The 12,253-nt window shown below is 36.6% G+C and overlaps 1 protein-coding gene across 2 annotated transcripts in view; it reads left to right on the top strand.

The window, feature by feature from the left end:
- Positions 1-11,425, top strand: part of HAPLN1 (hyaluronan and proteoglycan link protein 1) — a 76,972-nt gene extending 65,547 nt beyond the window's left edge. For both annotated transcript variants that reach the window (XM_043913547.1, XM_043913546.1), the window contains exons 4-5: positions 6,069-6,371; positions 8,680-11,425. In XM_043913547.1, the coding sequence (XP_043769482.1) occupies positions 6,069-6,371; positions 8,680-8,969 (593 nt within the window). In that variant the 3' untranslated portion in view covers positions 8,970-11,425. The remainder of the gene's footprint in view (positions 1-6,068; positions 6,372-8,679) is intronic.
- The last annotated feature ends 828 nt before the right edge of the window (positions 11,426-12,253 follow it).

Raw genomic sequence — 12,253 nt, 5'->3', positions numbered from 1 at the left:
TTCCTAAACTTAAGTAACTCATATGCCATATTTGTTATCTCCTTACACTTACTTAACAATACACTTTAAATAAATAGAAAACAATATAATTTGCCAGAAATAGAAGGAAACCAGAAAAATAAGTACAATGAATATAAGGTCTTTCTAAATTATAACGGCTTGACGATGGCTTTGAGTATGAAGCCTGCTGTCTCTTTGAAAAGGAAATTTAGCACATTTTTAGAGGATAATACACTCGATAGTCAAACTGAGACTTCCTTTAAGACACACTTAGATATGCTGAAGGGGAACTGTAAGAACAGTAATTTTTCCTATATAAGCCCTGCACCTTCCCAAATCTCCATGTTTTCCATGCTTTCAGGATACTTCTTTACCATATAACTTATATGCATATGAACTAAGTAAATGTGCCCAAGAAACCAATTTAATTGATAAATATTTTTTAAAGTGCTGTTGTTGTACCATGAGAAACAAAAAATTCTAAAACATGGTTCCTTTCATTCCACAATCTTACAGTCCATTAAAGATTCTAAGATACTTTCAAAAGTAAGTACTTTAAAATAAGGTGGAACTTGTTAAAGTAAGTAGGTACAAACAGATTGCTCTAATCATATGCATATTTATTTTGCTCACTTTCAGTAATACCCCTGGACAGCTGAAACTTGGGGAAAACTTTCCAAAGGTAACATGGTTAGGAGTAAGAGCTAGGACTAGATTTGATTCCAAGGGCACTCAATGAAGTCATTGCTTTTATCTACTATGATCTGGGGGTTTGCAGTAAGGAGAAAGTTTTTGTTGGGGTAAAAGAATAGAGGTTCCAGAAAGGCACTGGTGTTTGATAGTCTCAGTTCCTCTGAAGCTTTCTAAAGATTCTTAAAGGCCCCAGAATTATTTGGGAGGTGATCAAGGGACTGTCTTTTAGTCATGCTGTGTTAATTGGTGTGTCTATTACAGCTGGTAATCCCCTTCATTGCAGAGTGTCCTTCCATCCTCTTGTGTACTATAGGAAAAGTAGAAACAGTCATTAACCAGAAGATCTGCCTTGAAGTGACTGACAGTTCCACATTTAACATTATCTATATGAATCCATTTCTGAACAACTAGAGACAATACAATCCTTTAAAAATAAGATCAAAGACCAATGCTACCCTGAGCCCTATCCCCTCCACCCCCAGCTATGATGTTCTCAGGCCACAGATTTCTACTGTAACTCTAATCACGTTTTTTTTGTAAATATTTGCAAACTTGTCCAACTTCACTTTTCACCTGCTAAATGGAATATAATGGTCATCTGAGTTAAATTCACCCATTCCAGTCCATTTTAGTTCACTGATTCCTAAAATGTCAATGTTCACTCTTGCCATCTCCTGTCTGACAGTTCCAACTTACCTTGATTCAAGGACCTAAGATTCCAGGTTCCTACGCAATATTGTTCTTTACAGCATCGGACTTTACTTCTGTCATCAGTCACATCCGCAACTGGGCATTGTTTTCACTCTGGCTCCATTTCTTCATTCTTTCTGGAGTTGTTTCTCCACTCTTCTCCAGACGCATATTGGGCACCTACTGACCTGGGGAGTTCATCTTTCAGTGTCATATCTTTTTGCCTTTTCATATTGTTCATGGGGTTCTCAAGGCAAGAATACTGAAGTGGTTTGCCATTCCCTTCTCCAGTAAATAGTTTATAAGTGAGTGAATGTTTGATATAGTGGGTTTATGCTTTCAATACAAAAAAGCCTGCATGTAAAGGAAGGGCCATGCAATGGAAAGCACTCTAAAGGAAGAGACACTTGATATGGACCGTGAGAAGTGAACTCGGTACCTTCATAGCATAGAAAGCATGATAAAATGGGAAAGAGAACATCACAGGTTGAAAGAGAAACTCTTCAAAGGCCAAAATGTGAGTAACAGATGCCATCCAGTTTGACTGATTTAAGGCTCAGCATGGCTATAGGGTGGGATAAAATTTTTTAACTTTTCATTATCACCAATTTCAAACATTTGAAAAAGGAGAAAGACTATGATGAAGAGTGTAACGTGCCTCTATATATAATCATCCAGCTTCAAAAAGTGTCATCAGATAGCCAATCTTACTTTAGCCTGCTTTATCTACTCCCATTGAATAATTTTCAAGAAAAATCCAGGATATTATTTTATCTATATATTTCAACTTGAAATAAGAATTCATTTTAAAATAAAACTACAAAAATTTTAATGACAGACACAGTGCCATCATAGAATAAAATCTGAGGAACCATAATTGCTAACTAAGGACAGACACTATGAGGGACTTGACAATTTCCACCTAGTCTTGGGTAGATGCTCACAGTGCAGCAATTATATACATAAGAATTGGAAGGCTATGGTAAACCACATGCAGCAGAAGCGATACCTTGTGGTTATCATTTATTAGCTCTTATTCCAGGTTCTGACCTTTTTTCACTATCAATTACATCCTTACATAGGGTCATCACCCAATCAGGCAAGTTCTGCTTAAGCTCCTTGTCAATCTTCTAACATGCATATATAAGACCAGGGAAGTGTATCATTTTAAATGTCATAATTAAGCTGCCTTTCCAACTGTAAATGTACAATGTCTATAATCATATTGGCCCTTTAATACCAGATTAAATGCTATGTCGTTCAAAGAATTTTCCCAATTAGAAAAAAATCGTTCTACTTCAAGATGCCAAAATCATATGGTTTGTATTTATGAGATTCTATTCTATCTTGGAGTCAGATTTGTGTGTGTGTGTGTGTGTGTGTGTGTGTGTGTGTGTGTATACGCACAATCATAGACTCTTTGCAGAAAGACACTACACCCCAAACTCAAGGTATCCTAGAGTACTCAGCATAATGCCTGCTCTTAGTTGTATTTTAAGTCTGTTTTTCAAATCACACTGATTTTTTTTTTAAAAAGTAAACCCTTTTGAAAAACTGACCTACATATGAGTTGGAATTAGTTGTGGAAACATAATTTTTTTTCATATAGAATCTTGGATAGGGTAAAGCCCTCTGATTACTACCAAATTACCCACATTGCTAGAAACAACACCCAGCAAAAGATAAGCCTTATATAACAAGGAGAGTGTCACCAGAAATTCATGAGTAGCTTGGCCTACAGAATTCATTTGAGCAACCGATAAATATATAGATAATGATATGAGAAACATGATATTTGTACTTCCAATCTCCCACTGTATTGGTCTTCCACTGATGAAAATGGGGCTAATTCACAAAAATACGGTCTGAGATCTTTTAGAAATAGAAAGCTAACTTCATATATGTATGTAACACTGAAAGGCATTCTGAGAGGTACTGTGGAAAGTAAAATTGTTCTGCATGGCCTCTACCATTTTATTATTAAAAAGATTTACTTTATGGAGTTACTGAAATTTCCTTTAGCTTTAATATACACCATGGCATGAAAACCTTTCACATATCCAACAAAATGATATTTGCCAACAACTAAGATGAACTGGACTGTGCAATTATAAGTGTTAAAGAATGTGCTTTTAAAACATATTTTAATTCACTAAACTACTCACATCACTTGATATTATCCTTTTCCATGTGATGGATATTTCTTTTTAATCCCCTTTGTAGTAATGCATACCAGCCTTTCAGAGAAAAGTAAAGAGCTTTTGATTATATTTTGACATATAAGTATAAAATAATCATACTTGGAAAATAATCATATACCTTTCTTTCTCACTCATGAAAGTTTAACTTTCTTATTTTTGTAATGCTGGATGAAAGTAATCACCATTTGCTCCATAATTCAACTGTAGGAATTGCACATTTTTCCACAGAGCCAAGAAAGTTTCTGCAGTTATAGTCTTAGATGTTGAAATCTTAACTAGCTGGAAGTAAAACGAGTAAATAAATAAAATACTAACAAACATGTTCCAGAAATGCCCCCACCCATACAAAACATCTGATTGTTGAAATGTGTACAATGAAGTGAAACTTTTAAAATGTTGGTGAGGATGTGGAAATTGACCTTGATTTACTCAGAATTTGTTCTTTCCAGCATCAAATATTGATTAAAATCTGCTAAGTAAATTTTTTGAGTTACTATAAGTTGACCATTTACTCTTACCATTGAAAAAGAGTGAAATTTTAATATAGGGTTACACTTTGACTTTGAGAAATGATTGCATGAAATTATGTTAAATGTAAAAGGAACTCAAAAATATATTACACTATTTTTGGAACTAAATCAAACATAATTCAATGGTTAATCAAGGACAAATGACTACAGAAAAAATTTCCCCAATGCCTATGGGAGTTCACCAAATCAGTCTGGTGAATTAAAACTTGAGAGGTTGCCTAGGTCTTTAAAACTATTACAAATTAAAATATCCTGCTTTCTCCAATGTTACCATCTCGAGCTATTTGGGAAATGGGGGTGTTCGTATACGTTGAGATTTTCTCTCACTTAAGGTCTAGCTGCCAAGGAAAGTTTTACTGGAAAAATGGAATATTTTCTTTTCCATTGGCATTCCTGGGCTTGCTGAGAAAAGAGGATGCAAAGCATGAGGGGACTGGGAACACTAAAGTGGCTCCTTCTCAGCGCTGACTAGGCTCTTAGTTGGATGCCTGGGCACAGCCCTTCTTAGAAGGAGTCGCCTCCAGGCCTTCCCCACCCCCACCCCCCCTTCTCTACAGGGGGCAAAGGCAACCAACAGAGTCTTTTCCTCCTTACTTTTGGCTCCAATTCAGCTTACAGATCTCTCAGCCAAGAACCTGAGAAGGCAGGATGAGATCAGGAAGCCTTCCTGGATCTCTGCCTCCAGTGGATGGTGCCAGCTGGACTGCCCTGCAGGGACAAATGTGTCCTGCAGAGGCCTTCAGTGGACATGACTTGATTTAGGCTCTTGAAATTTCTTCCTGTAGAATCTTCCAGGACAACTGATAAAAGAAAACATTTTCTGTGCAACTAGTTACACTATTAGTAGATTGTGCATCCATTTTGCACAAGGTCTGCAGTCTCGTAAAATAGCACATTTGGTATAATCCACCAAATTACTGTGTGAGTCACAGTTTTTTACATTCCACATGCTAAAATATGAATTACTACTCATTATAATAAAAAATTCAAGGCAAAATTAATTTTCTTTTAGCAACCGTGGAGGAGACATTTTGACTCAGTGGTCCTTCATAAAGCTCAACAAATGATACAACTTTCTTTTTTATGATGCAACCCTTATTCTTTAAAGAAACTGTGCAGAAAGTTGTGAGACAGCTCAATCATCTCCTATAAAAATCTGATTTGAATCAACCTAAAGAAATGCTTTGGAAAACTGTTGCATATTCCCAGGCAAAGTCAAGCGCCAAATCTTCACCAAGTGCTTACATTTACTAAGGGGTTTTGTCCTCTAAAATATTTAATTCTTTGGCAGTCCCTTTGGCAGATGTCTGTTTTGTACCTACCTTGTATAGGACAAACTTCTAAAGGCTTTTGTTTTCTATTTGCAATATCAATGTTTAGAAAAGCTTAGTTTCACTTTGCAATGTATGAATATGGAAGCTGAAAAATAGTAATAGAAATATTTAAAAAGTAAAGCTTTTATTTTAGTCATATTGTTCAAGGAGAGAAAAAAATAGGATTAAGTTAAGCTACAGTAAAAGCTGAGACAAAAGAATAAGAGAGCCAGGATGCTTTTTATGGAAGTGCCTGACTGTAAAAAAATTACCCTATTAATATGAAATAAGACTGCTTAATTAGGTTTTTGTTAGATATGCAAAAGGTAAGTTCACAGGGAGGGCAACTTGAAAACTATAATTTGCAGATGAATCGTTTCAGAAAGGATAATTGTGAGGCTTGAGTTGAATGCTTAGCAAAATAGGTAAATCACTGAAGTTACCAGACCAAATAGCTCATTGTGAAATGCTCAGAGTTGAGAGGCTATTTGAAGGGAAATGGAACCATTAGAAAACACTGCAAACAACAAAAAGCTGCTACTTCATCTGATGATAATTCTGTTTTCCCCACTCAAGTGGGGTTTGCTTATAGTTCTTAATATTTGTGCCACTAACGAGTCCTTGCTTTCTCCTTTGGACAGGTGTAGTATTCCCTTATTTTCCACGACTGGGGCGCTACAATCTGAATTTTCATGAGGCACAGCAGGCTTGTCTGGACCAGGATGCTGTGATTGCCTCCTTTGATCAGCTGTATGATGCCTGGCGGAGTGGGCTGGACTGGTGCAATGCTGGCTGGCTCAGTGATGGGTCTGTGCAATATCCCATCACAAAACCCAGAGAACCCTGTGGAGGCCAGAACACAGTGCCTGGCGTCAGGAACTATGGGTTTTGGGACAAAGATAAAAGCAGATATGATGTCTTCTGTTTTACATCCAATTTCAATGGTAAGATATTAACCATACTACCTTGTTTGCTATCCCAGAGACCAATGCATACTATGATATGACGTTAAAATTTTAATCTTATCTACTTAAAAAGAGGAAAATCTTTGAAGTATTGCTTCATATAAAAGAAGCTCTGTAATATCATAATTTTAAAAAATCCACACAGATACCAAGCAAAAGTACATATTTCCATGATGCTCTGGTTTTATTGCATCCAACTGCTATTGTGAAATAGTTTGACTGTCATGTTTTATGGAGTCTTTTTGTTACTGCCAAAGATGCTGCCACTGTGTGCCCTCCATAGGATATAGATCTCTCCACTGAAGTAAGGATGGTGTCCGTGTCATGCTCTTCTTTAAATTACAATGTCAAGTTATTCACAGATCATCAGCAAAGCTTAGGACAGAGAGCTTGGATAAAGAGAGAGCTCTGATTAAGAGAACTTTGCAAGAAAATTAAGTAGAAATAACATTGGAGGCAAAAGCAGAAGTGAGAGATCCAGGTTGCATCAGTACTGATGACTGATTAGTTGAATTCAGCACAACTCCCAACCCTATCTTGCTTCTTCCAGAACCAGTGATATGACAGTGGGGCCTAGTACAAAATGAAAATGTGGCCTCCTTGCTAAAAAAAAATTATTAAAAATTTTAAGATGACACAGTAGAACATTAAATCAAGCATGAGGCCCAGTGTAACCGTGCAGGTTGCAAACCCATGAGGCTGGCCCAGGTCCATTATTTTACATTTTAGGTGCCTGTTGATATGCTATGGGGAAAACAGAAAGGGATCAGGATCAACAAAAGGTCAGACAGTAAATATGTTTAGCTTTGTGGGCCATATGCTCTCTGTTGCAACTACTTCATGTAACTTTGTATACTACAACACAGAAGCCACCATGAACAATCTTAAACAGATGGGTGTGGCTGTGTTCTAATAAAACCTCATTGGACTCACATGCTATAGTTTGCCAGCCTCAGGTACAGGTGATAGAACTAACCCTCTATTAATGCTCCCATGACCACTACCCGTTCTCCAAATTATACCCTTTTAGTCTAGAAAGAACTGACAAGCACTAATTTAGACTTCAATAATCTATATTTGAAGAGAGGCAGGAGGGTATCAGGGCTTCCTTGATAGCTCAGTTGGTAAAGAATCCGCCTGCAATGCAGGAGAACCCGATTCGATCCCTGGGTCGGGAAGATCCGCTGGAGAAGGGATAGGCTACCCACTCCAGTATTCTTGGGCTTCCCTTGTGGCTCAGCTGGTAAAGAATCTGCCTGCAATGTGGGAGACCTGGGTTTGATCCCTGGGTTGGGAAGATCCCCTAGAGAAGGGAAAGGCTACCCACTCCATTATTCTGTATAATCCATGGGCTCCCAAAGAGTTGGACATGGCTGAGCGACTTTCACTTTTCAGGAGGGTATCACATGACAATGTGTAACCTGGTAAGAGTCTGATCCTATTCTACCTGAAACTAAAAGTCTGAGAAAATCTTGCACTGGTAGGTGCCTATGACTTTAGTTAGTTGGTGTCATATTTTATACTTTTTATGCATATTTAGTACAAATTGAAGGAATCTAGGTAATGAACACTACTGAGGTAAGTGGTTGAGCTAACTTGCTCTTTTTTGTGAAATCAAGAAATGGTTAGGTGTCAGAGCTCCCACAGAGGGAAGTTGGAAAAAACAACTAACTTCTTCCTCTCTGCTAGTGAGTGAACAGACTGGGTTCACATTCTAAGTCCGTACTATTTATGGCAAGTGACTTCCTGTATGTTTTGCATTTTCATACTGTAGTCTTTGAATAAGAATAATGCCTTATTGATACCTGTAATGAAAAGGACTTGAGGGCTTTTGATTTTTTTTAAATGGACTTTTCTGTCAGGAATGTTTTTTGATCCTTTCACATTCAAATTTTGCCTCTCCAGAAACTTGTGCTGGGCTTCAGTCTTGCTACAGCTAGAATTTAAATAGCTCTTGCTTTTAACATGGAATTCTGTCTTCTCTAATGCTACAGAAGGGCCCTTTTAGCCACTAATTGGCTAACAGAGACTGCATCTGTCATTTCCCTTTTCTTTTTCACTGCTCTAAAAGAGCATGTCTGAACACACATTAAGGGGCAAGGAAAAAACTAATTTAATGGAGAGAGCTCTAGGGTTACTGCCTTTAACTGACTAGCCTACGTTTCAGAACCTCTACAGACACTGTATATCCCCCTGCCTTGAGAAACACTTCCATTTGAGGCTCTTTCCGTCTCTCTTGGGCTGAGCTGCAGACAGGCCCACTGACCCTCTTTCCTTCTCTCTGCAGGCCGATTTTACTACCTGATCCACCCCACCAAGCTGACCTACGACGAAGCGGTGCAGGCTTGTCTCAATGATGGTGCTCAGATTGCTAAAGTGGGCCAGATATTCGCTGCCTGGAAACTTCTGGGATATGACCGTTGCGATGCAGGCTGGTTGGCGGACGGCAGTGTCCGCTACCCCATCTCTAGGCCAAGAAGGCGCTGCAGTCCTAGCGAGGCTGCGGTGCGCTTTGTGGGTTTCCCAGATAAAAAGCATAAGCTGTATGGTGTCTACTGCTTCAGAGCATACAACTGAACGTGCCCCTAAAGCACAGCAGTTTGAAAGTCATTAAGAACATGTGAAGTGAAAGGTTTTATTTTTTTTTCCAATATGAACTCATGCAAGTTACCAAAACTGTGATAACCCTTTTTTACTTACTGTAAAGAGTCATTTTCATAAAGACCAATTCATTAATTTGTTTTTGTAAAGCTATTATCATTCAATATATATTATAAATTAATATAATTTTAAGGGAAGCACTACATATGGAGGTTTTAGAGCCAAACTGTTTAGGCTACATCATCCCAATGAAGTATCCTTTCATGATCGGGGCATGCAATAGCTTGAGGATTGCTAGGATTAAACTAAGGAAAGTAAAGCTACTCAGAGCAGCAGCTGCCACAAGCACAAATTTTACACGTTTGTACAGTTTTGAAATGCACTACAATAAACAGATTAGAGCAACAGATTTGAAATATAGGCTTCTTTACATAAACTGGGGTTCTGAGAGGTTGCACAACACTTAGTTTCACAAGGGAACAATCTATACTTTTCTAAAATATTTCAAAGCTCCGACAGTCAGAATATTTTACTCTTTAAAATCCTGCCTTTTTGACCAAAAAAAAAAAAAAAAGACATCAGATGAACTCCAATGTATAACAAGCACAGTTAAAACCCCTTAAGACTCCCATTTATATGAAGTATGAAACTAAAATAAGCAGATCATATTTAACCAATGAGAGATTCCTACCTTCTTCTAATTAAAATTATACATGCCTGAGAAGAACTGTTTTCTTTTGAGTAGCTTTACTGAAATATATTTAAATTCTAAGGGCCGTTTGCTAAGCAGCATTTAGCATCTACTCAGGGCAGTTATATAGATAAACTGCTGGACAGAAAAATTGTAAAATTTAGCAGCTTGATTTTATGTTAGCCTATGAATTGTTCTTGTCCTATAAAATTAACTTTAAAATATTTAATACTTCCTTCTTATTTACATGACATGACAAAAATTTAAATCATAGAAGGAATAAATAACTATACTTGCCTAACCAAGATATAAGAACCCAACTTTCAGAATTCTTATTATTCCTATTTGTATAAGACTAGAAAGTCCAACTGGTGCCTGTGTTTGGGTAAAAAAGTCAACAAAGTTGTTTTAACCTTTCTCCATATAGAAAATGTGAACAGTGATGGATATCACTTTCTTGCTGATCATCATCAGGCTTAAATGAAATGCTGAAGCTGTCAAAGAGTTTACACTAAAATCTTCAGGGCTTTATATGAAAGGGTAAGACCAGCTTCAAAAAACAACTTTCCCCATTAGCAGCTCCAATCTTAAATAAAGCTCGGTTTTCCTATATTTTTATGAGTGTTGAAACCCCACAGGGACCAATATTTGTATTCAAATTACATTTCATGGTTTCCCATTGTTTCACAATGAGTTCTAATAAATGGGATTTAGTATAATAATCCAAGTATGACATAGCTGATATGCTTTCATGAATGTTTTTATGTAGATTTTCCTCCCATGAACATGAGTAAATAAATCTGTTTCCTGAATTGATTGTGGTTGCCTTCAAAGCTCTGTAATAATTCTAATAAATTTACTCTATAGATGTAGAGTTATTTGTGTGGAAGTTATAGGACAATTGGAAGTCCATGAAACCATAACTATACTCATATATTATCTAGGCAGAATATTGTAAATAAAAGTAGATCATTTCTTCTGTCAAAAGCATATCTGGAAATTTTCAGATGCTTTACTATTAAAAGATGAGAATGTATGCATGCACATTTTTACAGTAAGTTGGATATGCAAATTGTACAAAAATATAAATCCAAAGAGATTATGAAGTTTAACTCAAACACTGCTGATACAAATAGAATTCAAACTTCTAAATTAAAAATACCTGAATGGTCTAAGATAAGATGAATATATTATATAAAGAGGGACTATCTCTGAAACAGTGACACTAGTACCTCAAAAGTGGGGTCAGCTCACTGGAGGAAATCCATACTTGAATGATTACTACCCACGTTACAAGAATCTTATTGGAAGTACAAGTGGAAAAAGAAATTTCTTTTGAAGCAGATATACAAACTCCAGTTATTGCTGCAAAACTCTACCTTTATAATATTAAGCATAGTAGCATTTCTTAACTTTTGAATACTTACTAGTATAGGAATTGGTGCTGATAAAAATCTTTGGAGTGACTGTTAGCTGACTAAAATCTAGACTGACTGCACACCACTTTTCCATGCTTGTTAAAAAAAAAAAAATCTTAACAGAACGAATACTGCTGGGCAGAATTTTTATCTTCTGACTTCCCTCAAAGGATCAGAATTCCCATACCCTTTTGGACTCCTCCTTGAATAAGAGTTTCTTTTTAATGTTCTTGTTTTGCCATTTTCACCAAATATCTATTTTCCTATTTCATTCCTCAAGGTATTTCACTGAGAATGTCTGAAAAAAAAAAAAAAAGGTTATACTAACACAATTCCTAATGGAAAGTTGGTACAACACTAGATAACACTGACTAATTCAACAATTGCTCCTCAGACTTGGGTACTAAGAACAACAGAGGGATGAGATGGGAGTCTGGTTAGGAAATCTTGTTTTGATCATTTTGTTCATAATTAACACTTGGCCCATTTAAGGAACAAAATATATCTGCATATTTCACTGACAAGCCTACATTTGATAAAATAGACAAAAAGAAATGATTCATATAAAAGGCAGTATAATAATGAAAACAAGTTAGCTACATTAACACTGGAAGCCATCTTTTACCAACTGCTGCCATGTTTTATCACAGTAATTTCTAGCCAAATATGATATTTGTAAATTTAAACTTTCTCTCATAGAAAGGGGGCCGGTACCTGTTAAAGTTTTATTTTATGCAATTATATAGTCGCTTATTACTTTGGCAATTAGAAGTAGTCTCAAAGGAGACTCCAATTTGGTTGCTGGCAGCCATACTGGGTTTCTTGATTTCAGTGCTCCAAAGAATATGGTGGTCTCAAGAAGTAGTTGACCACTAAGGAGGGAAGGATGAAAAGGGAATTACTTATTCATTCTCAGTGTAGAATACATAAAGAATGATCAGTGGATAAATGACATAGTTGTGTTGAGAAGTTAACTGTACCGTAGCTCACTACTGCCAGCACAGCAATGATGTACAATGAAAGAAATGAAAAATATAAAAGTCATTATTAAGCCACCTGATTAAAAGGAAGTCAGTATTTAAAGGCATTTAATACCTACTGAGTACAAATCTGAGGAGAAGAACCATATCTGTATTACAAAAAAAAAAAAA

Source organism: Cervus elaphus, chromosome 9, assembly GCF_910594005.1.
Source record: "Cervus elaphus chromosome 9, mCerEla1.1, whole genome shotgun sequence".
NCBI lineage: Eukaryota > Metazoa > Chordata > Mammalia > Artiodactyla > Cervidae > Cervus > Cervus elaphus.
Note: the sequence above shows the minus strand (reverse complement) of the source record. Positions and strands in the feature narration are given on the sequence as shown.